Source organism: Amphiura filiformis, chromosome 15 (assembly GCF_039555335.1).
Source record: "Amphiura filiformis chromosome 15, Afil_fr2py, whole genome shotgun sequence".
Lineage (NCBI taxonomy): Eukaryota > Metazoa > Echinodermata > Ophiuroidea > Amphilepidida > Amphiuridae > Amphiura > Amphiura filiformis.
The window spans coordinates 19,952,013-19,976,374 of NC_092642.1; the positions used below are offsets into that span (position 1 = coordinate 19,952,013).

At 35.8% G+C, this 24,362-nt stretch overlaps 1 protein-coding gene across 1 annotated transcript in view; it reads right to left on the minus strand.

Moving 5' to 3' along the window:
- LOC140170774 (uncharacterized) overlaps positions 1-24,362 on the minus strand; it is an 87,576-nt gene that overhangs the window by 40,914 nt on the left and 22,300 nt on the right. The window contains exons 6-7 of the mRNA XM_072193999.1: positions 18,603-18,734; positions 18,045-18,266 (exon numbers count right to left, since the gene is read on the minus strand). Of these exons, the coding sequence (XP_072050100.1) occupies positions 18,045-18,266; positions 18,603-18,734 (354 nt within the window). The remainder of the gene's footprint in view (positions 1-18,044; positions 18,267-18,602; positions 18,735-24,362) is intronic.

Consider the following 24,362-nt stretch of genomic DNA (forward strand, 5'->3'; position numbering starts at 1 on the left):
TTTTTGGCCATAAAATGAAAAATAAGATGTAGACCTGCAATTTGGAGGCTAAGCAGCTCTTATCATTATCCTTACCACAAAAAGTAACAATAGCTAATCTGTCATATTTAGGACTGGTCACTAAAATTCCTAATATCCTATTTTTGGCCCTGTTTAGAAACACAATTGATCACTTTAAATGCCAAAAAATAAGTCTACAAACTTGTAAAACATTATTTAGATCAACAAAATCTGAAATCTATTCTGTATAAATAAATACTACGGAAAAATAAAATATCGGGATCAAAATAAAAAGCGACCATGCAGGGTTCGAACCAGTGCGGTCAAATCTGCTCGTTCAACTGGTACGCTTCTACCAATGGAGCTATTCAATGTTACTCGATTTGTTTGCGATCATTTAGACCATATCAATGTATGAGTTTTACGGTATGCAGACACAATAAAGATTTTAATACTATGTCTCTATACTGTTTACAGGCTTGCATACCGTGCATTTTTCTATTTATGTGAAGTTTTGGAATCTAATTTGTGAAGAAAAGGTCTGAATACCGTGGTTCTCTATTCAATAAGCCAATTATTATTGCATAAAACAAGTGGATTAGTTTAAAACACTTTTTATTCATTTATAAAGAATCTATAGTACAAAAGTGCACGTAGAATTACAACGCCTCAATAGCTCAGTGGATAAGGCGCCTGGCAGTTGACGGAAGGGCTTGGGTTCAATTCCCGGCATTTTTTTAATTTTTTTTGTTTTAATTTGCTTTGCCTATGAATAAAAATTAAATTAAATGCTTCGTTTTTGTACTGAACATTTGATTTTAATTTTCCTTTCTACAGACTTACAATAAGAACAATATAGCTATAAAACATGTAAAATATACTACACATGTTAACTATCTACTGAAGACGAAATAATGATTTTCTATGTATTTTGTATATTTTTTAACTTCAAAAAACATTTATTTCAGTTTTTCATGTTCTCTTTCTAAGATTATACTTTCATGAATTGCATTTATAATATTTCATTTACATGTAAAGGGTAAAATGAACATTTCTTGGACGAACAACAGTTATAATGCAATATATGACGTTATATGAGCTACTTTAGTTGAATTGCATGAACTTCAAATTAAAGGCTGCATGTACATAAATTGACCGCTCCCTTACACTAGTGACACTAAAACAATTTTGGTTTTGTCATTGAGGAAAACACAATTAATTTTTTTATTTTGATGTAAATTTTCATGTAAATCGGACAAAGAATAAAAAAACTATAGCTATAAAACATGTGTCATTATGTAATTTCGGGTAGCCTTAGAGACAACCCTGGACAAAAGGGTTGGAATGAAATTAGTACGGTATTGCAATGAGCCCCCGTTCCCCCCGATCAATGTTGAATCCTGACATTTTGTTCATGTGCGCTCAGTAGTACCCAACATTGATTGGTGGGGCAGGGGGAGGTATCGGGGTGAGGGTAATGTTTAGACTTGACAATCAAGAAAGTGCCATTTCATCACTCTAGAAATAACAAAAATATGGCCATTACAAGGTGCACATTCTATTTTTCATTCCAACCTATTTTGTCTTGCATTGTATTTGAAAAAAAAAAAAAAAATCATCTAATTTTGGTTTTTGGCCATAAAATGAAAAGTAAATAAGATGTAGACCTGCAATTTGGAGGCTAAGCAGCTCTTATCATTATCCTTTACCACAAAAAGTAACAATAGCTAATCTGTCATATTTAGGGACTGGTCACTAAAATTCCTAATATCCTATTTTTGGCCCTGTTTAGAAACACAATTGATCACTTTAAATGCCAAAAAATAAGTCTACAAACTTGTAAAACATTATTTAGATCAACAAAAATCTGAAATCTATTCTGTATAAATAAATACTACGGAAAAATAAAATATCGGGATCAAAATAAAAAAGGGACCATGCAGGGTTCGAACCAGTGCGGTCAAATCTGCTCGTTCAACTGGTACGCGCTCTACCAATGGAGCTATTCAATGTTACTCGATTTGTTTGCGATCATTTAGACCATATCAATGTATGAGTTTTACGGTATGCAGACACAATAAAGATTTTAATACTATGTCTCTATACTGTTTACAGGCTTGCATACCGTGCATTTTTCTATTTATGTGAAGTTTTGGAATCTAATTTGTGAAGAAAAGGTCTGAATACCGTGGTTCTCTATTCAATAAGCCAATTATTATTGCATAAAACAAGTGGATTAGTTTAAAACACTTTTTATTCATTTATAAAGAATCTATAGTACAAAAGTGCACGTAGAATTACAACGCCTCAATAGCTCAGTGGATAAGGCGCCTGGCAGTTGACGGAAGTGAAATGAATTGCATTTATAATATTTCATTTACATGTAAAGGGTAAAATGAACATTTCTTGGACGAACAACAGTTATAATGCAATATATGACGTTATATGAGCTACTTTAGTTGAATTGCATGAACTTCAAATTAAAGGCTGCATGTACATAAATTGACCGCTCCCTTACACTAGTGACACTAAAAGAATTTTGGTTTTGTCATTGAGGAAAAGACAATTAATTTTTTTATTTTGATGTAAATTTTCATGTAAATCGGACAAAGAATAAAAAAACTATAGCTATAAAACATGTGTCATTATGTAATTTCGGGTAGCCTTAGAGACAACCCTGGACAAAAGGGTTGGAATGAAATTAGTACGGTATTGCAAATGAGCTCCCGTTCCCCCCAATCAATGTTAAATCCTGACATTTTGTTCATGTGCGCTCAGTAGTACCCAACATTGATTGGTGGGGCAGGGGAGGTATCGGGGTGAGGGTAATGTTTAGACTTGACAATCAAGAAAGTGCCATTTCATCACTCTAGAAATAACGAAAATATGGCCATTACAAGGTGCACATTCTATTTTTCATTCCAACCTATTTTGTCTTGCATTGTATTTGAAAAGTTGAAAACAAATCATCTAATTTTGGTTTTTTGGCCATAAAATGAAAAGTAAATAAGATGTAGACCTGCAATTTGGAGGCTAAGCAGCTCTTATCATTATCCTTTACCACAAAAAGTAACAATAGCTAATCTGTCATATTTAGGGACTGGTCACTAAAATTCCTAATATCCTATTTTTGGCCCTGTTTAGAAACACAATTGATCACTTTAAATGCCAAAAAATAAGTCTACAAACTTGTAAAACATTATTTAGATCAACAAAAATCTGAAATCTATTCTGTATAAATAAATACTACGGAAAAATAAAATATCGGGATCAAAATAAAAAAGCGACCATGCAGGGTTCGAACCAGTGCGGTCAAATCTGCTCGTTCAACTGGTACGCGCTCTACCAATGGAGCTATTCAATGTTACTCGATTTGTTTGCGATCATTTAGACCATATCAATGTATGAGTTTTACGGTATGCAGACACAATAAAGATTTTAATACTATGTCTCTATACTGTTTACAGGCTTGCATACCGTGCATTTTTCTATTTATGTGAAGTTTTGGAATCTAATTTGTGAAGAAAAGGTCTGAATACCGTGGTTCTCTATTCAATAAGCCAATTATTATTGCATAAAACAAGTGGATTAGTTTAAAACACTTTTTATTCATTTATAAAGAATCTATAGTACAAAAGTGCACGTAGAATTACAACGCCTCAATAGCTCAGTGGATAAGGCGCCTGGCAGTTGACGGAAGGGCTTGGGTTCAATTCCCGGCATTTTTTAAAATTTTTTTGTTTTAATTTGCTTTTGCCTATGAATAAAAATTAAATTAAATGCTTCGTTTTTGTACTGAACATTTGATTTTAATTTTCCTTTCTACAGACTTACAATAAGAACAATATAGCTATAAAACATGTAAAATATACTACACATGTTAACTATCTACTGAAGACGAAATAATGATTTTCTATGTATTTTGTATATTTTTTAACTTCAAAAAACATTTATTTCAGTTTTTCATGTTCTCTTTCTAAGATTACACTTTCATGAATTGCATTTATAATATTTCATTTACATGTAAAGGGTAAAATGAACATTTCTTGGACGAACAACAGTTATAATGCAATATATGACGTTATATGAGCTACTTTAGTTGAATTGCATGAACTTCAAATTAAAGGCTGCATGTACATAAATTGACCGCTCCCTTACACTAGTGACACTAAAACAATTTTGGTTTTGTCATTGAGGAAAAGACAATTAATTTTTTTATTTTGATGTAAATTTTCATGTAAATCGGACAAAGAATAAAAAAACTATAGCTATAAAACATGTGTCATTATGTAATTTCGGGTAGCCTTTTATAATAGAGACAACCCTGGACAAAAGGGTTGGAATGAAATTAGTACGGTATTGTAAATGAGCCCCGTTCCCCCGATCAATGTTGAATCCTGACATTTTGTTCATGTGCGCTCAGTAGTACCCAACATTGATTGGTGGGGCAGGGGAGGTATCGGGGTGAGGGTAATGTTTAGACTTGACAATCAAGAAAGTGCCATTTCATCACTCTAGAAATAACGAAAATATGGCCATTACAAGGTGCACATTCTATTTTTCATTCCAACCTATTTTGTCTTGCATTGTATTTGAAAAGTTGAAAAAAAATCATCTAATTTTGGTTTTTGGCCATAAAATGAAAAGTAAATAAGATGTAGACCTGCAATTTGGAGGCTAAGCAGCTCTTATCATTATCCTTTACCACAAAAAGTAACAATAGCTAATCTGTCATATTTAGGGACTGGTCACTAAAATTCCTAATATCCTATTTTTGGCCCTGTTTAGAAACACAATTGATCACTTTAAATGCCAAAAAATAAGTCTACAAACTTGTAAAACATTATTTAGATCAACAAAAATCTGAAATCTATTCTGTATAAATAAATACTACAAAAAAATAAAATATCGGGATCAAAATAAAAAACGGACCATGCAGGGTTCGAACCAGTGCGGTCAAATCTGCTCGTTCAACTGGTACGCGCTCTACCAATGGAGCTATTCAATGTTACTCGATTTGTTTGCGATCATTTAGACCATATCAATGTATGAGTTTTACGGTATGCAGACACAATAAAGATTTTAATACTATGTCTCTATACTGTTTACAGGCTTGCATACCGTGCATTTTTCTATTTATGTGAAGTTTTGGAATCTAATTTGTGAAGAAAAGGTCTGAATACCGTGGTTCTCTATTCAATAAGCCAATTATTATTGCATAAAACAAGTGGATTAGTTTAAAACACTTTTTATTCATTTATAAAGAATCTATAGTACAAAAGTGCACGTAGAATTACAACGCCTCAATAGCTCAGTGGATAAGGCGCCTGGCAGTTGACGGAAGGGCTTGGGTTCAATTCCCGGCATTTTTTTAATTTTTTTTGTTTTAATTTGCTTTACAGACTTACAATAAGAACAATATAGCTATAAAACATGTAAAATATACTACACATGTTAACTATCTACTGAAGACGAAATAATGATTTTCTATGTATTTTGTATATTTTTTAACAACAAAAAACATTTATTTCAGTTTTTCATGTTCTCTTTCTAAGATTACACTTTCATGAATTGCATTTATAATATTTCATTTACATGTAAAGGGTAAAATGAACATTTCTTGGACGAACAACAGTTATAATGCAATATATGACGTTATATGAGCTACTTTAGTTGAATTGCATGAACTTCAAATTAAAGGCTGCATGTACATAAATTGACCGCTCCCTTACACTAGTGACACTAAAACAATTTTGGTTTTGTCATTGAGGAAAAGACAATTAATTTTTTTATTTTGATGTAAATTTTCATGTAAATCGGACAAAGAATAAAAAAACTATAGCTATAAAACATGTGTCATTATGTAATTTCGGGTAGCCTTAGAGACAACCCTGGACAAAAGGGTTGGAATGAAATTAGTACGGTATTGTAATGAGCCCTCGTTCCCCCGATCAATGTTGAATCCTGACATTTTGTTCATGTGCGCTCAGTAGTACCCAACATTGATTGGTGGGGCAGGGGAGGTATCGGGGTGAGGGTAATGTTTAGACTTGACAATCAAGAAAGTGCCATTTCATCACTCTAGAAATAACGAAAATATGGCCATTACAAGGTGCACATTCTATTTTTCATTCCAACCTATTTTGTCTTGCATTGTATTTGAAAAGTTGAAAAAAAAATCATCTAATTTTGGTTTTTTTGGCCATAAAATGAAAAGTAAATAAGATGTAGACCTGCAATTTGGAGGCTAAGCAGCTCTTATCATTATCCTTTACCACAAAAAGTAACAATAGCTAATCTGTCATATTTAGGGACTGGTCACTAAAATTCCTAATATCCTATTTTTGGCCCTGTTTAGAAACACAATTGATCACTTTAAATGCCAAAAAAATAAGTCTACAAACTTGTAAAACATTATTTAGATCAACAAAAATCTGAAATCTATTCTGTATAAATAAATACTACGGAAAAATAAAATATCGGGATCAAAATAAAAAAGCGACCATGCAGGGTTCGAACCAGTGCGGTCAAATCTGCTCGTTCAACTGGTACGCGCTCTACCAATGGAGCTATTCAATGTTACTCGATTTGTTTGCGATCATTTAGACCATATCAATGTATGAGTTTTACGGTATGCAGACACAATAAAGATTTTAATACTATGTCTCTATACTGTTTACAGGCTTGCATACCGTGCATTTTTCTATTTATGTGAAGTTTTGGAATCTAATTTGTGAAGAAAAGGTCTGAATACCGTGGTTCTCTATTCAATAAGCCAATTATTATTGCATAAAACAAGTGGATTAGTTTAAAACACTTTTTATTCATTTATAAAGAATCTATAGTACAAAAGTGCACGTAGAATTACAACGCCTCAATAGCTCAGTGGATAAGGCGCCTGGCAGTTGACGGAAGGGCTTGGGTTCAATTCCCGGCATTTTTTTGTTTTTTTTGTTTTAATTTGCTTTTGCCTATGAATAAAAATTAAATTAAATGCTTCGTTTTTGTACTGAACATTTGATTTTAATTTTCCTTTCTACAGACTTACAATAAGAACAATATAGCTATAAAACATGTAAAATATACTACACATGTTAACTATCTACTGAAGACGAAATAATGATTTTCTATGTATTTTGTATATTTTTAACTTCAAAAACATTTATTTCAGTTTTTCATGTTCTCTTTCTAAGATTATACTTTCATGAATTGCATTTATAATATTTCATTTACATGTAAAGGGTAAAATGAACATTTCTTGGACGAACAACAGTTATAATGCAATATATGACGTTATATGAGCTACTTTAGTTGAATTGCATGAACTTCAAATTAAAGGCTGCATGTACATAAATTGACCGCTCCCTTACACTAGTGACACTAAAACAATTTTGGTTTTGTCATTGAGGAAAAGACAATTAATTTTTTTATTTTGATGTAAATTTTCATGTAAATCGGACAAAGAATAAAAAAACTATAGCTATAAAACATGTGTCATTATGTAATTTCGGGTAGCCTTAGAGACATGTATTTGAAAAGTTGAAAAAAATCATCTAATTTTGGTTTTTTTTGGCCATAAAATGAAAAGTAAATAAGATGTAGACCTGCAATTTGGAGGCTAAGCAGCTCTTATCATTATCCTTTACCACAAAAAGTAACAATAGCTAATCTGTCATATTTAGGGACTGGTCACTAAAATTCCTAATATCCTATTTTTGGCCCTGTTTAGAAACACAATTGATCACTTTAAATGCCAAAAAATAAGTCTACAAACTTGTAAAACATTATTTAGATCAACAAAATCTGAAATCTATTCTGTATAAATAAATACTACGGAAAAATAAAATATCGGGATCAAAATAAAAAGCGACCATGCAGGGTTCGAACCAGTGCGGTCAAATCTGCTCGTTCAACTGGTACGCTCTACCAATGGAGCTATTCAATGTTACTCGATTTGTTTGCGATCATTTAGACCATATCAATGTATGACTTTTATGGTATTTAGTCACAATAAAGATTTTAATACTATGTCTCTATACTGTTTACAGGCTTGCATACCGTGCATTTTTCTATTTATGTGAAGTTTTGGAATCTAATTTGTGAAGAAAAGGTCTGAATACCGTGGTTCTCTATTCAATAAGCCAATTATTATTGCATAAAACAAGTGGATTAGTTTAAAACACTTTTTATTCATTTATAAAGAATCTATAGTACAAAAGTGCACGTAGAATTACAACGCCTCAATAGCTCAGTGGATAAGGCGCCTGGCAGTTGACGGAAGGGCTTGGGTTCAATTCCCGGCATTTTTTTAATTTTTTTTGTTTTAATTTGCTTTTGCCTATGAATAAAAATTAAATTAAATGCTTCGTTTTTGTACTGAACATTTGATTTTAATTTTCCTTTCTACAGACTTACAATAAGAACAATATAGCTATAAAACATGTAAAATATACTACACATGTTAACTATCTACTGAAGACGAAATAATGATTTTCTATGTATTTTGTATATTTTTAACTTCAAAAAACATTTATTTCAGTTTTTCATGTTCTCTTTCTAAGATTATACTTTCATGAATTGCATTTATAATATTTCATTTACATGTAAAGGGTAAAATGAACATTTCTTGGACGAACAACAGTTATAATGCAATATATGACGTTATATGAGCTACTTTAGTTGAATTGCATGAACTTCAAATTAAAGGCTGCATGTACATAAATTGACCGCTCCCTTACACTAGTGACACTAAAACAATTTTGGTTTTGTCATTGAGGAAAAGACAATTAATTTTTTATTTTGATGTAAATTTTCATGTAAATCGGACAAAGAATAAAAAAACTATAGCTATAAAACATGTGTCATTATGTAATTTCTGGTAGCAAAAGAGACAACCCTGGACAAAAGGGATGGAATGAAATTAGTACGGTATTGCAAATGAGCCCCCGTTCCCCCCGATCAATGTTGAATCCTGACATTTTGTTCATGTGCGCTCAGTAGTACCCAACATTGATTGGTGGGGCAGGGGGAGGTATCGGGGTGAGGGTAATGTTTAGACTTGACAATCAAGAAAGTGCCATTTCATCACTCTAGAAATAACGAAAATATGGCCATTACAAGGTGCACATTCTATTTTTCATTCCAACCTATTTTGTCTTGCATTGTATTTGAAAAGTTGAAAAAAAATCATCTAATTTTGGTTTTTTGGCCATAAAATGAAAAGTAAATAAGATGTAGACCTGCAATTTGGAGGCTAAGCAGCTCTTATCATTATCCTTTACCACAAAAAGTAACAATAGCTAATCTGTCATATTTAGGGACTGGTCACTAAAATTCCTAATATCCTATTTTTGGCCCTGTTTAGAAACACAATTGATCACTTTAAATGCCAAAAAATAAGTCTACAAACTTGTAAAACATTATTTAGATCAACAAAAATCTGAAATCTATTCTGTATAAATAAATACTACGGAAAAATAAAATATCGGGATCAAAATAAAAAAGCGACCATGCAGGGTTCGAACCAGTGCGGTCAAATCTGCTCGTTCAACTGGTACGCCGCTTACCAATGGAGCTATTCAATGTTACTCGATTTGTTTGCGATCATTTAGACCATATCAATGTATGAGTTTTACGGTATGCAGACACAATAAAGATTTTAATACTATGTCTCTATACTGTTTACAGGCTTGCATACCGTGCATTTTTCTATTTATGTGAAGTTTTGGAATCTAATTTGTGAAGAAAAGGTCTGAATACCGTGGTTCTCTATTCAATAAGCCAATTATTATTGCATAAAACAAGTGGATTAGTTTAAAACACTTTTATTCATTTATAAAGAATCTATAGTACAAAAGTGCACGTAGAATTACAACGCCTCAATAGCTCAGTGGATAAGGCGCCTGGCAGTTGACGGAAGGGCTTGGGTTCAATTCCCGGCATTTTTTTAATTTTTTTTTGTTTTAATTTGCTTTTGCCTATGAATAAAAATTAAATTAAATGCTTCGTTTTTGTACTGAACATTTGATTTTAATTTTCCTTTCTACAGACTTACAATAAGAACAATATAGCTATAAAACATGTAAAATATACTACACATGTTAACTATCTACTGAAGACGAAATAATGATTTTCTATGTATTTTGTATATTTTTTAAAAAAAAAAAACATTTATTTCAGTTTTTCATGTTCTCTTTCTAAGATTATACTTTCATGAATTGCATTTATAATATTTCATTTACATGTAAAGGGTAAAATGAACATTTCTTGGACGAACAACAGTTATAATGCAATATATGACGTTATATGAGCTACTTTAGTTGAATTGCATGAACTTCAAATTAAAGGCTGCATGTACATAAATTGACCGCTCCTTACACTAGTGACACTAAAACAATTTTGGTTTTGTCATTGAGGAAAAGACAATTAATTTTTTTATTTTGATGTAAATTTTCATGTAAATCGGACAAAGAATAAAAAAACTATAGCTATAAAACATGTGTCATTATGTAATTTCGGGTAGCCTTAGAGACAACCCTGGACAAAAGGGTTGGAATGAAATTAGTACGGTATTGTAATGAGCCCTCAGTTCCCCCGATCAATGTTGAATCCTGACATTTTGTTCATGTGCGCTCAGTAGTACCCAACATTGATTGGTGGGGCAGGGGGGGGTATCGGGGTGAGGGTAATGTTTAGACTTGACAATCAAGAAAGTGCCATTTCATCACTCTAGAAATAACGAAAATATGGCCATTACAAGGTGCACATTCTATTTTTCATTCCAACCTATTTTGTCTTGCATTGTAGGCCTAGGCTTACTAACTGGTTGGCTATATGCAATTATTTTGCTAATGCAGTAGATTTATCGTGTTTTTATTTTCCTAATGTATTATAAACTGACATCCTAATAGTATGACTATAGGCCTACGTCATTGTATATCTGCTGGCACATGCTTTAATATAGCCTACACATGTGATATCGCGTGTGTTTGATACTTAGCCTATACCATTATCCATGATTATACTATAGGCCTAAATGTTGATCTGTTGATTAAAATAATTGTTTGTAATATCATCCGATATCAGTTTAATAGGTCCTTATGGTGATTTAATGTTATTTTGTTTTCGGGAAGAAATGTATGCAAGAGTTATTAAACCTGAACGCAGGGGCGTCGCTAGATCGTCGAAAGTTGACGGAACTTAGTTTAACCCATAGCTTTAATAGATGTATTTGTACAAAGACAGATTTGTAGTAGGATTGAAGTAAAAAACGTTTAGATTGTTATGATTGACAAATCCAGATTCTTCTCTACTTCTAGACTTTCACCATCTTGGCACTTCCTGCTTCACGAGGGAAAAGGTGGTCAATCGGGATACAGGCTACCTACTACACGCTACCCTGGACCACGTATGTATATAGGTATAGGCCTACGATCCACTTAAAACTTTTTAAGTGGATCGTAGGCCCATACCTATACCTTTTAATAAAAGAATCAAACATCATGGAAGGTTTTGTGCTCACATAGGCCTAGCCTAATTAGAGAGGCCCTACCCTCCCAGAACAACAACAAAACTAAACCCTTGTCTTTTTTTTCCAGACATATAAATTATTGTAGGCCTATATACGCTAAAACAGCCCTAAGTTTGTTTTTATTTGCACCAATTTTGAGATCATTTTTGTAAGAAATAAAAAATCAGCTCTTCCTCTTTTTTTGTTTTTAAAGACCCGGACTAGAGCCGAGGACGAGAGACGTGCTTTTTTTTTCTTTTCTTTTTTCAAATAATAGACCTAGGGCTATAGCAGGCAGCGTAGGTGCATAATAATTTATAATTATTTACACTAATACTAAATACGAAACCTTCGAAATATCCTGTAAGCTATTAATGCTGAAGATCCCAATTATAATCCGCATTTCATTGGCAAAACAAACGTAAACAGTCCACCGTCAATGAAAGGCAAAATATATGCAATCAATGCTACGTGCCGTGTGTCAGCGGAAGGATAATTATAATAAAATGAGAGTCAGCACGGAACACGGTGTATGCGCAATATAGGCAATTTGATGCTCATGTATCAGCGCGTAATGCCGTCCCGATAGCCGATGCGACCACGCTTCGCAAAAGTATTTTTTATTTACCCCTTCGGAATTAAACTTGCTCAAAGTTAGAATAAGTGCAATTTTCAAAGGCTTGTAATTTTTTTTGCCCAAAGTAGATTTTAGTCGATTTTTGTTATTCAATACTACTGAGGAATTAATTCTACCTAAATTGCTTTCACTCCCTGACTATACAGCAAGGTGGATTTCTTCACATTTCCAACCATATTAAGCATTCTGCATAAATTATGCAAATTAACAACTAAATGCACGTACTTTTCACCGAAAAACTAATCAGGTGATCAGCAGGTGTGTATCATTCCTGTAACTAGCTTTCTTTACCATACGCTTGACGGATTTTGAGATAGTCTGTCCACAAACTCCGCTATCAATTTACCCTGATTTTCACATAAATTATGCAAATTAGCTATGTTAATTTGCATATTTCTCACCGAAAAAATACGGTTACGGAGCAAACTTTGATATCCTTCCTCCCACCAAGTAGCGTCCCCGTAGGTCTTACGGATCCCCAGATACAGCCCCGGACAGACATACACCCACCCCCACCCCCTCCACAATCCACATACACGGACAGACAGAAATAGTGGTTACTAAGTCCCATTCTGAACATGGTTCAGGTGAGCAATATTTTAAAACAAAAGAGAGTTATATCCATAGATCATGTCGACATACTTGTCAGATAATAGGTCTATGTGTAATTACCTCCAGACAACATATAGGAACGAGAGAACCAAGGCGGGATCCGGGATTTGAACTCAGCATTGCCTCACACAGTGAGGATCATTTATTAAATTTGTCAATTAAAACACCACTGACTACTAAATAAGGAATTACTTTTATAGATAGAACTAGATGGACCGCGGTTCTCGGATGTCGCGGTTTTCGACGCACAGCGTCGACCGTGATGCCTCCACCAAAGCGAGTGATGTGGCACTCACAAGTTGATACAAGCTTCAAGCCTAAATGTTGACTGTACCCACCAAATTTGCCCATACGACAGTTTTGATCAATTTGACCTCAGATGACCCCTGGTGACCCCAAAATGGCCTTCCAAAATTTGGCTCTAAATGTTGACGTATACCCACCAAGTTTCATGCCCATCAGATAGATTTTACTAATGTGACCTCAGATGACCCCTGGTGACCCCAAAATGAACTTCCAAAAATTTTGCTCCAAATGTTGACTGTACGCACCAAGTTTCATGCCCATACGACAGTTTTATTAATTTGACCTCAGATGACCCCTGGATGACCTCGGATGACCCCGAAATGACATTCCAAAAATTTGGCTCTAAATATTAACTGTACCCACCAAATTTCATGCACATACGACAGTTTTTACTAATTTGACCTCAGATGACCCCTGGGTGACCCTGGATGACCCCTAAATGACCTTCCAAAAATTAGGCTCTAAATGTTGATTGTACCCACCAAGTTTCATGCCCATACGACAGTTTTTACTAATTTGACCTCAGATGACCCCTGGGTGACCCCAGATGACCCCAAAATGACCTTCCAAAAATTTGGCTCTAAATGTTGACCGTACCTACCAAGTTTCATGGCCATATGACTATTTTTGCTAATTTGACCTCAAATGACCCCTGCATGACCTCAGGAGACCTTGACCCACTAACCAATACAAACTTGTTCTGTCTGAGGTCAAGAAGCACCCACCCACCAAGTTTGAGGAACGTGTGACCCCTTTAACCTCAGTATATGACCTTGAATCTCACCAAAAAAAAGTAGCCAGAGTTTTTGACCATGACCCACCTATCCTGAAAATCTGAAATCAATCCGCCCATCCATGCCCGAGATATAGCATCCGGACAGAAGGACGGACGGAAGGACGGACATAGCAAAAACAGTATGCCTCGCGGTGGAGGCATAAAAATTGGTTAAATATGCACAATCAACAAATAAAGGCTGGACATGGACAAAAAAGGGCCAGCATAAGCAAGCTGATTTCTCATAGGCAAGCATAAGTAAGCTGATTTCTGATCATATTTACCAAAATGACATTTTAATTGAGCAAAATAAAGATAAAATCAGCTGAGAATGGAATTAAAAATCACAAACTTATTTCAAATTAAAATAAATAATTAGAAATCGCCAAAGAGAGAAAAATTGCAAACCAAGTTACTCAAAGGAGGAACTTGCTTAGTCTACTGTTCAGAAAAGAAAATGCAAGGGATTATTTAAGTTGATCTGTAACTTGAATTCATTGTTAAAGGTCCGTAACCCGATCGACAGCATCATCCCCGATTTTTTTCATTGTTGATGAGGTTTTGGTATCACATAATAGATACTATTTTTCTCATTACTATCCTGAAATTTGACGCCCAAGTCGATGTATTTCCGGAGAAATCATGAATCACAGCGGTTTTTACAGGTATACCAGTTTGTAAACAATGGTAAATACTTTGGAATTCTGGGAGGAATTATGAACGAAATATCAGTCACCGCAACAGCTACTTTGGTTTTAAGTCATACACATTCTGTGAAAAAGCGAACCACACTAACTGCTGAGGAGACGGTTTGCCGATATAGTTATTAAAACGGCAAGAGTAAGCGTGGTGTGCTGAATAGCTCAATTGACTAGCGCGTTTGTTTTTACCGAGAGGTACCGGTTCAAAACCCGGTCTCGGAAGGTTTTTTTTTCCTCTCCATTTTACCCAAACTTTTTTATATTCATTTGAAATGTACATATTGCAAGGGGAAATATATTTTGTTTCCTTTTTTTCTGAAACGGTACGAAAATAAAAACATTTTCCGTTCAATACGGGCCGGGCATTGTACAGCATGTCAGCATTCGTCATTGCCTGCCCAGAATGCAATTCACGTATACCAAGGTATTGGATTGCAAATTTGGCTATTTATTCACATTTACGCTGAAAATGCTCTCGTTTTTTCACAAAAGCAGCATAAAGGAGGCGATATTTGATATTATTATGTAATTTTAAAGACAATCCATATCCAAAACCAATAGGGTTACCCCCTTTAAGTTTGAAGTATTAATGCATCTTATTTGAATAAAGGAGGGTGTAATTAAGGGTGCTGTCCATACCGCGGAAACATGGCATGTTGCCTCAGGGGATCAACGCTAAGGCAGGTACCGTGTGAGCAAACTCAAAAATAGCACAAACAGCGCGACAGTACACAAAAGAAACTTCTTGTGTAAGATAAGCGATGTCGCCAGGTCTGTACGCTGTACCGGCGTCAGCTGAATTCGAGTACGCTTAGAGGGCACAGGCATGGAAAATTCCAATCTGTGTATTAATAATCTAAGGTGCTGTCATTCATACTCATATGTATCTGTCAATAAAGGCTGGATAAGAAAAGATAATAACTTTGAAACGCTTGTGTCCTTAGTGGTCTAGCGCCCATCTCAACCATGTCTATTATATCTATTATATTTTAATAATAAACCTTTGATATGTTACACTGGTTCACATTAACTTCTACTTCTACTTCTACAACGATACTCGACAGGATCCATAAGTAAGGATGTAGTGTCAAGGAAACTAGTCATGCTCATGCACGGTGCAAAGTCCAATGTGCTAGGTGCTTTATTTACAAGATGACAGTCGTCGTGCGAGTAAAAAGTGAACATGCCTTTACATGGCACTTGAGACAGCTCCCCGGAAGGCCTCTACTGACGGAGAGGTCAGGATTGAAGCGGGGAGGGCATTCCACCAGGTGATTGTTCTAGGGAAGAAGGCGTACTGGTAGAGTTGAAAACGAGCAGGAATGATCTGAAATTTGTTAGGGTGGTAGTACCTGGTGTTTGAAGATGGCATCTGGATAAGGATATGATCTGCATTGATGGCCACAGACTTGGTGACGATTTTGAACATCAGAATAAGGCATGCTGATTTGCGCCAGTTCTCAAGGGACTCCCACTGCATTAATTATGTTCCAACTTACACCCCCCCCCCCCGCTTTAAAGTAAAATAATGGGCGTTTAATTGCAAATACAAATTTCAAGCCGCTCATCCTCGGCAGACACTGTCTGGCGCACAAATTCTTGTCTGAGCACCCAACGTACTGAAAGATAACCTTACAATGGCATGTCGTGCAATATGCTGTAGTTCCATTTAAAACTTAGGCAAATTGTGTATGAATTGGCACCCAAAATGTGTGTATGATTTCATTTTATAATTTTATGTAAAAGAAAAGATGGTCATGTTGTCCCTAGGGTATCTCCTTAGGCCCGGCACATTTATTTCAATAGTGACTTTCATAGTGAAACCCGTACCCCCTTCTCGGAACTACTTTGAGACAAAATTATTCTCCTGAAGAAAGATTAAAATGATCGATGCTCTTTGAGCGTGCTGAAAAATTGCCCATAGTTTGTAGCTAAAATTAGGATCATCTATTGTATAACCACAGTCCACAGGTGAGATAGCATCGAGTAGTTTTTAAAATGATTTCCCGGTGGGTTCAGTCTTCACTGACAATGTGTACGCATGATGGTTCCAATTAGGGTACTTTTCAAGAAATGTCCATGCGAATTTTCGAGGACAAAATTGTTCGCGATTGTCCAAATTAGGGGTGTTTTGGAGCAAAATTGTCCTTTAAATGAAAAATAGGGTATATTTCTAGGACTTTCGTCCGTGTTTTACCGCTACAGTTTTCGTTATTGTCCTCATTTCCCCGTGAAATAGGGGTACAAATTCAAAAGCGTCCTTAAATGGTAAAAATAGGGATATTTATTTCGAAAAAATGTCCTTGATTCCTCGTGATATGGGGGTGAAATGAAAATGCGTCCTCAAAATGGTAAAAATAGGGGAGGTATTTGGGGGAAATTTTCCTTGATTTCGCACAAAATAGGGGGTAAAATTGCTGCAAATGTCCTTGATTCCCGTGAAATAGGGGTAATTTTCAAATCCTGGAACGGTCATACGTCCTACCTTTAAATACAAACTGAACCCACCGGGAATGATTTTCGACCATTTTCTTTTCCAAACTTGTATCAGTGGGAATATCTGTAGTACCGAATTCGACAGCGTTGTCGCGAAATATGTACATGATACTCTACATGATACTGAGTTGAACCGTTGAGTCATATAATTGGCCTACTAATCTGATCAGGTTGGTTTAGCCCCCCCGACAAAGACAATAAACTTATGCCATAAGTGTTTAAAGTGTCATAGGGGCAAAAGAAAAAAATTTCAAACAAAAATCAAATTGATTTAGAACTAACACGTTCGAATCTTGTTCGCTGGGGGTGATGTGTATATCATGAGAAATCCACCCCCACCTACCACTACTAAAAATGTTTTATCTTTCTCTAGGTAGGCTTGGTCTATTCTGAATACTTTATGCCAAATTTGCCTGATAACGTCTCCTATTGAATGTCTTTATCATGCGGACCCCTATCCACCATTGTGTCCACATAAGAGATAAATAATGCGAGGTTTTCTCCAATATTATTTCCTAATGAAACATTTTGTGATTTCAGGTTTTATATTCACCACCAATTGGAATACGAGCTTATCGAACCATGGTATCAATATTTGTAGAACAGAATCATTGATGTATACACTATGCATGCATTTATTATGCCATTGAGCTTATACGTCATAATTATACATCCATGTGTAAAGCTATGGGATGTTCAGCTGATCAACCTTGACGCAATGATACACATGTACACTGGATCAAATAAGCCTAAATTAAAAGAGGACATACATCCGATAGCAATACATTGCAGTGCTGCCGACAAGGGGGGGCTAAGGGGGTGCGTTACCCCTGGGCCTGGGGTCCTGTAAAAAATAAAGAAAACATACCTTAATGGGCCTATAAAAGAAAAGAAAAGAGGCCTCAGGGGGCCCATAAAAAGGAGGCCCGTAATGGCTCTCGGCGGCACTGTAGCAATATTTTAGGGAAAATGAAAATTTCACATTATTGCTTTAAAATAAAAACGTACCTCGGGCTTTCTCAGGTTCACTGCAAATGAAGAGCTGGTCTGATGACTGCCTTGCACAATACTCAATCACCTTCTTATAGAGAAGGTTATTATCAACATGATATAATAGGTACTGGAGAAACCACGTGTTTGTTTGACTTAGATAACCATAACGTTCCATGCATTTCAAAAGGTCCTCTGGTGAGTTTATGTCATCATTCGGAATTCCACCGTTTTTGTTGTCTGAAATAAACAATCAACAATCAATTTATTCGCCATAAATGTTTCAAATAACTACTGAAAGTTTACTTAAATATTATTACTTTTGATCATATCAATCTTTATTAAATCATTAAAGATTTCACACCACCAAATTAGTATTTTATATAGTTGTTCGCCATTAATTTCAATTCTCAGAAAAGTCATTTACTCCTAATGTCAGCATTAAAATGAGCAGACATTTTGAGCAGAGTGTATATCTTGAGGTGTTGCTCTAATGTCCCATAAAAATACTGTGCACACATTGCTATCCGATCCAGGTCAAGATCTTGAAAATCAGTAAAACATTGTATAAGTTACCTGTTCGTACTGAACGCTTCATTTTTTTGAACTGTTTATCTGTAAGACCTTCACAAATATCATAGCATAGCAAATTGTATTTTACTGGTGGGAGGTCCGCTTCTATTTTGTCTTCAAATGAGGGTGTTCTTTCTGAAAGTAAAATCAATTGGAAATGTATGCATCAACATGTGTTTGAGACATTTTGTAACAAGTAGACCGCCTATCTTACACTATTTTGCGCAGTTCGTATTGGAAGGAGATCACTGGCTTGCATGAAGCTATGTTGTGTGGTTTGTACTGACTTGACTACCTTGGGGAATGGAAGTTATAATATTTATGTCTTATTTTGGAAACCCATATTCTTCCTAAGACACTGGTAGTGGTAGCTTGATTTGTCTATTATTAGGGACACTCCTATCATCACCCTACCTCATCTTGATCCTACTGCAATTTTTCCACACTCAAGTTTGCAAGTTTCAACCTGATTGTATCTTTTATCCTACCCTTATACCACATTGTACTCTTAGCTGTAAAAACATATTACAAAAACTGTAAGGACATTTTCCATTGACATGTGACAGTACCAGGCGCAGATTCAGGGGGGGCCCTCCCCCAAAAAAAAAAAGAGTAAAGGAGAGAAGAGAAAGAGGAAAAAAGGAGAAAAAAAAGAGAAAGGGGAGAAAAGGAGAAGGGGAATGATTAAATTGCAGGTATAAGTAGGCCCATGCCTAAACCGCAGTCGGGTCAATCTAAAATATACGGTCTGTGATTATTTTAGGCATTGCTTGAAGACGGGGCCTCTGCCCAAAAGCATGTGAAAATTGCGGTGGGGCCGCCAATATGCAGGGCCCGTAACATTTTGTCACCAAAGTCAGTAGGCCTATTAAGATGGACTCCATACTGACTTCAATTCAACATCGATCCATGCATGCTTTAATTGCGAATCTCAAGTCTTAAGGCCTGTAAAGTGTCAGTGTAACATTTAAAATTTTACAAATTGAGTTTGGGCCCTTTTTTTGTTTTAAAAAGCAATGATATATAGTGTAAAAACGATGCACCAAATGGCTTCAATTGGACCTTCATTTCGCAAAATTCAGACACCCCCTGCGTATTTAAACAACTGCCCATTTTTGCTTCTGTATTTAACACCCACCACTTGATGTTTAACCAAATAATTCATACAATAACAGTGAAAAAAGTGGCATCAATTGGCCTGTCATTTTGCAAATTTGATATTTTCTTCAAACTAAAATTTTACACAATAATAGTGCCAAAATGGTCCACCTTCAATTAGGTCTTCATTTTGAAAAAGTTTCTCACTTCACTCCCCCCTCAGACACCCCCCTGCATGCGCAACTTTATGTTTACATGTAAAGCAATACTAGGCAATTTATACAATAAAGATTAAAACTTGTCCACGAATGGCTTTAATTGGGCTAGTCACTTTGCAAATTTTCGGCCTTTTCAAACTTTTTTTACACAATATTAAATAGTGCAAAAATAGTCCACCAAATGGCTTCAATAATGTCTTCATTTTGCAAACTTTTCTCACTTCTCAGGGGGCGCATCCCCCTCATACACCCCCTGCATGCGCAACTTCTATGGGTACATAAAGCAATAATTCATACAATAAAAGTCAAAACTTGTCCACAAATGGCTTCAATTGGGCCATCTTTTCACAAATTTTAGGTTTTTTTCAAACTAACATTTTACACAATAACAGTGACAAAATGGTCCACCAAATAGCTTCATTTGGGTCTTCAATTTCAGTTGAAAACCCCTAAGGTTAAATAAGACACACATAAATGACAGCCAGTGAAAAAATTTCACTGACCATCCAGAATTTGAACCTGGGACCTTCGGATCACCGGACCGATGCTCTGCCAACTGAGCTAATGAGTCAGATGGAGAAGAGCAGTGATGTTATTAGTTATAGGCCTTCAGTTCAATACCCGTCCTCTATCATCTTCTCATCAATAAGAAATTATTGATATCGATATCAATTGGGCTATTCCAGTTAAATTACATTCCCATTGACCATTGGCTGTTCCATTTATTTTACATACTCCCTCTGAAAGGACCCAAAATAGTTGTTCCATTTAATTTACATACTCCCTCTGAAATGACCCCCAAAATAGCTGTTCCATTTAATTTACATACTCCCTCTGAAATGGCTGTTCCATTTAGTTTACATGCTCCCTCTGTAATAGCTTCCCCTAATTAAATTGCATATTGTGAATTTCAATCTATCAAATTGCATATAGTTTCACTGTGAATAAGAGATTTTTTTAAAACTTTTTTTCCTTTATCATTTTTCTTATATACTTTTTTAAACCTTTATGGAGTGACAGGTACCTAAAGTTCATAGGCGTATAGAGGGTGGATGGTTCATACTATCACCCCCTTCCCATGTTGACCCCTGTGTATGGGTTTCTGTCTAAATCAACGTATCAACCTCATATTAGCCACAAAAATGCCATTCTTTTAGTGCTTTGGTAAAAACATTCGCGTGCATTTGTACCATAAGGTACAGGTACTGGATTCACTATACCGGGTAGACCTACAAAAAAATCCCCCCCCCCATGTCAAAAAGAAATCTACGCCACTGCTACAGTGTAAGCATAGGAAAGAATAAGTGCAGAGAAAGGAAAAGAAAGGGATGAATAAAGAAAATAATAAATATTATTATAGAAACTAAGCATATAACAGCACTAGGCAGCCATTCAATGATGCCAAAACCTTTATGCATTATGCAATTAAAACACCCAGTCAGATGTTTTTCACACCAGCCAAACACAAGTCACTTCTATAAGTGGACGTTGAATGTACACTCTCATGAATATTGATTGGCAACATTTTCCAATATGTCAGCGTTCAAATCGGACACAATAGAACAATAGACCCTTCAGTGCGTTGCTTATGTTCACTGCAATTTCAAGAAAAGCTGCCTCTCATCAAATTCACTAAGTTCTTTTTAATGCATTTATGACATGCACTCATCTCATATAAATGGTTCACACAATGGACAATGGTTAAGTCTTTTGTTAGTTTATTAGGGCTGAGTGCAAAATTATCTACGCAACACTCAACGTCATGATACAGACCCACAATGCAAACTTCCATTCTGAGAATTTAAAATCCGACTGCAAAATGCTGTGTCTTGATTGTCATGTGACAATAAAAAAGGCATATTCATTTTAGCGAATGTGTCTTATTTCCTTGCTAACTAAGCAACCTGCTTATTACACCTATAACTATGTCAAACAAATTTGTGTCCATGAGTGTATTGATCCATGCAAAAAATAAATACATAGCTATGAATGATGCCAATTGCTCTACAGATCGCTTTATTCTACGGATGATATATATATCAAGCCCATGAGGAGGAAGACAAAGCCTAATAAGTTCCCCAAAAAGGCAAAGGTTAGATCATCGATATTTTGGAAACAAGAACAAAATTCCAGGGAGCACTAGCCATAAAACCAGATGCTTAAAATTGCCAAACAAATCTACAATCAATGAAAAATACCATTCTCCTTGTAAGGCAACCAATGAGGTTATGGCCGAGCAGCTTAGACCACCAACCTGTCGCAATGCAAATTGGTTTTATGAGAAATATAATGAATCAAACCATCTTCTTCCTGAAAGGACAGTTGCCAGGAATGAAATGCTCAGGACAGGGCTCTGGTCTAAAAGCAGAGAGTTTAAGGAGTGCAAAAGTAATGTCCAAGGATCTTTGCATCAGATAAGAGATGAATGGTGGATGGAATAAGAAAGCAAAAGCCATCCAAGAGTTGGCAGAGAGTAATAATTCGCAAGCTTTCTTCACACCCTTGAAGGAGGTCTAATGGACCTAGGCATTCAATCACAATTCAGGTACAATTCTTCAAACTGCAAGAAGACATCAAGATCAGATGGCAGAAACACTTTCAGGATCTCCTCAACAGACCCTTTAGTACTGCACCAAATACTTTGGACAACCTTGTAAAACTATCAGGAAATATGGAAAGGAAAAGCCGCCAACCATGCAAGAAATCAAAGACGCTATCAAGTCCATGAAGAATGGTAAAGCTCCTGGAATGGACAGAATTCCTCAGAGGTGTACAAGTTCGGCAGGCTGTGCATCATCCAAGTCCATATTTCAAGAAGTTTGTGCACAAGAGCTCCTATATGCTGATGACACTGCACTGGTGGCTCAATCCATTGACGACCTACAGAACATGTTTGACTGTTTTGTGACTGTGTCAGTAACATCTGGCCTTACAATTAAAATCAGCAAAACAGAGGTCGTATACCAACCTACCCCTGGTACTCCACACCAAGATCCTGATCTCAATACATGGAGAACCCGTCAAATCTGACACCAATTTTTCCTACCTGGGAAGTGTGATGGACACATCCATCAATTTGGAGATCACAGGACACATTCAGAGTGTCACAGTACTTTTAGACCTCTGAAAAAAAGGTCCCAGCATGGTATAAGACTAGCGACTAAAAGCTTTATTGCATGTTTGTCCTACCCTGTCTCCTGGATTCTACTGAGACTTACATGCTCTATCGAAGGCATATCAAAAATTAACTTTCATTTAACTTCGCCACTTCTGATGTATCATAGGTATATCATGGCAGGACCGAGTCTCTAATGGAGAGGTGCTCCAAAGAGCCAAAATGGAGAGCAAAGAAGCCATCCTAGTAAAGAGCCACCTGTGATGGGTCGGTCATGTCGTGAGGATGACAGATTACCAAAAGCTGTGATGTATGGCCATATGGTGAGCTTACAGAAGGAAAGAAAAAATGTGGTGGGCAGAAACTTCAGTATAGAGATGTTGAATTGCATCTGAAGATAGCTGACTTGAATATTGAGGCATGGGAGATGAAAGCTAGTACCTTGATGGATGGAGAAAGAGGTATCCATCAACCTCAACAACTGCGCCTTCATCAACCACAATGAGCAGCCGATGATGATGATCGATCTTGAGGGAAGGTGAATGGGTTAATACTCTGCTTTGCTGATTGGGTAATCTTATTTGCCTAGTTGCAGAGGGGTTCAATATTTATGAGTTGAATGCCTGACTGACTTTGTCCAGCTGCCTGTGTATAATTGTTTTTAAATTATCCAAAAACGACAAAAATGTTCATTAAAAGTAAAACATAGCCCTATATAATTTTTACACTTTGCTTGTGAAGAGAGAAATTATTACACAAATTAGTTTAGAAAAATCATCGCACATGTGCTGAGATGTTGATGCATCTACATTTTGTAATGCACGCGCCCCGAAAATGATTCATACAAGCAAACAAATCCTGTGATTTCTGCTTTTTTGTTAACAACATTTTCACGGAAGTCAGCAAATATAAGAAATATAAATTAATCAATCCTGTACATGTACACAACATACACATATTCGAATGAAGTGCAATTAGACACTTTAATATACTCAGTGTCTTTTCTGATTGGCTACATGATTACAAGAGTGTATATGAACTTGGGTTTCTCCAATCACAATCACAAATGACACGCAGAGGTAGCGGGGAAGGGAGAACCAAAAACCCTCCTGCATTTTCAGTTCACCCATAATGGTTTGCTGAAGTTCAAAAATTCTCAAATAGACCAGAATGAGATTCACAAAATACCAACTAATACCAGTACATTTTTTCCATCATCTGGACGGGTGTATAGTCAATGGTACTAGAAGTCAAACACAAAAATTATGGAGCTTCCTAGTTCCAAGTAGGTCTCCAAGTCCTTTGCTTATGCTGCTCCATCAATGATTTATA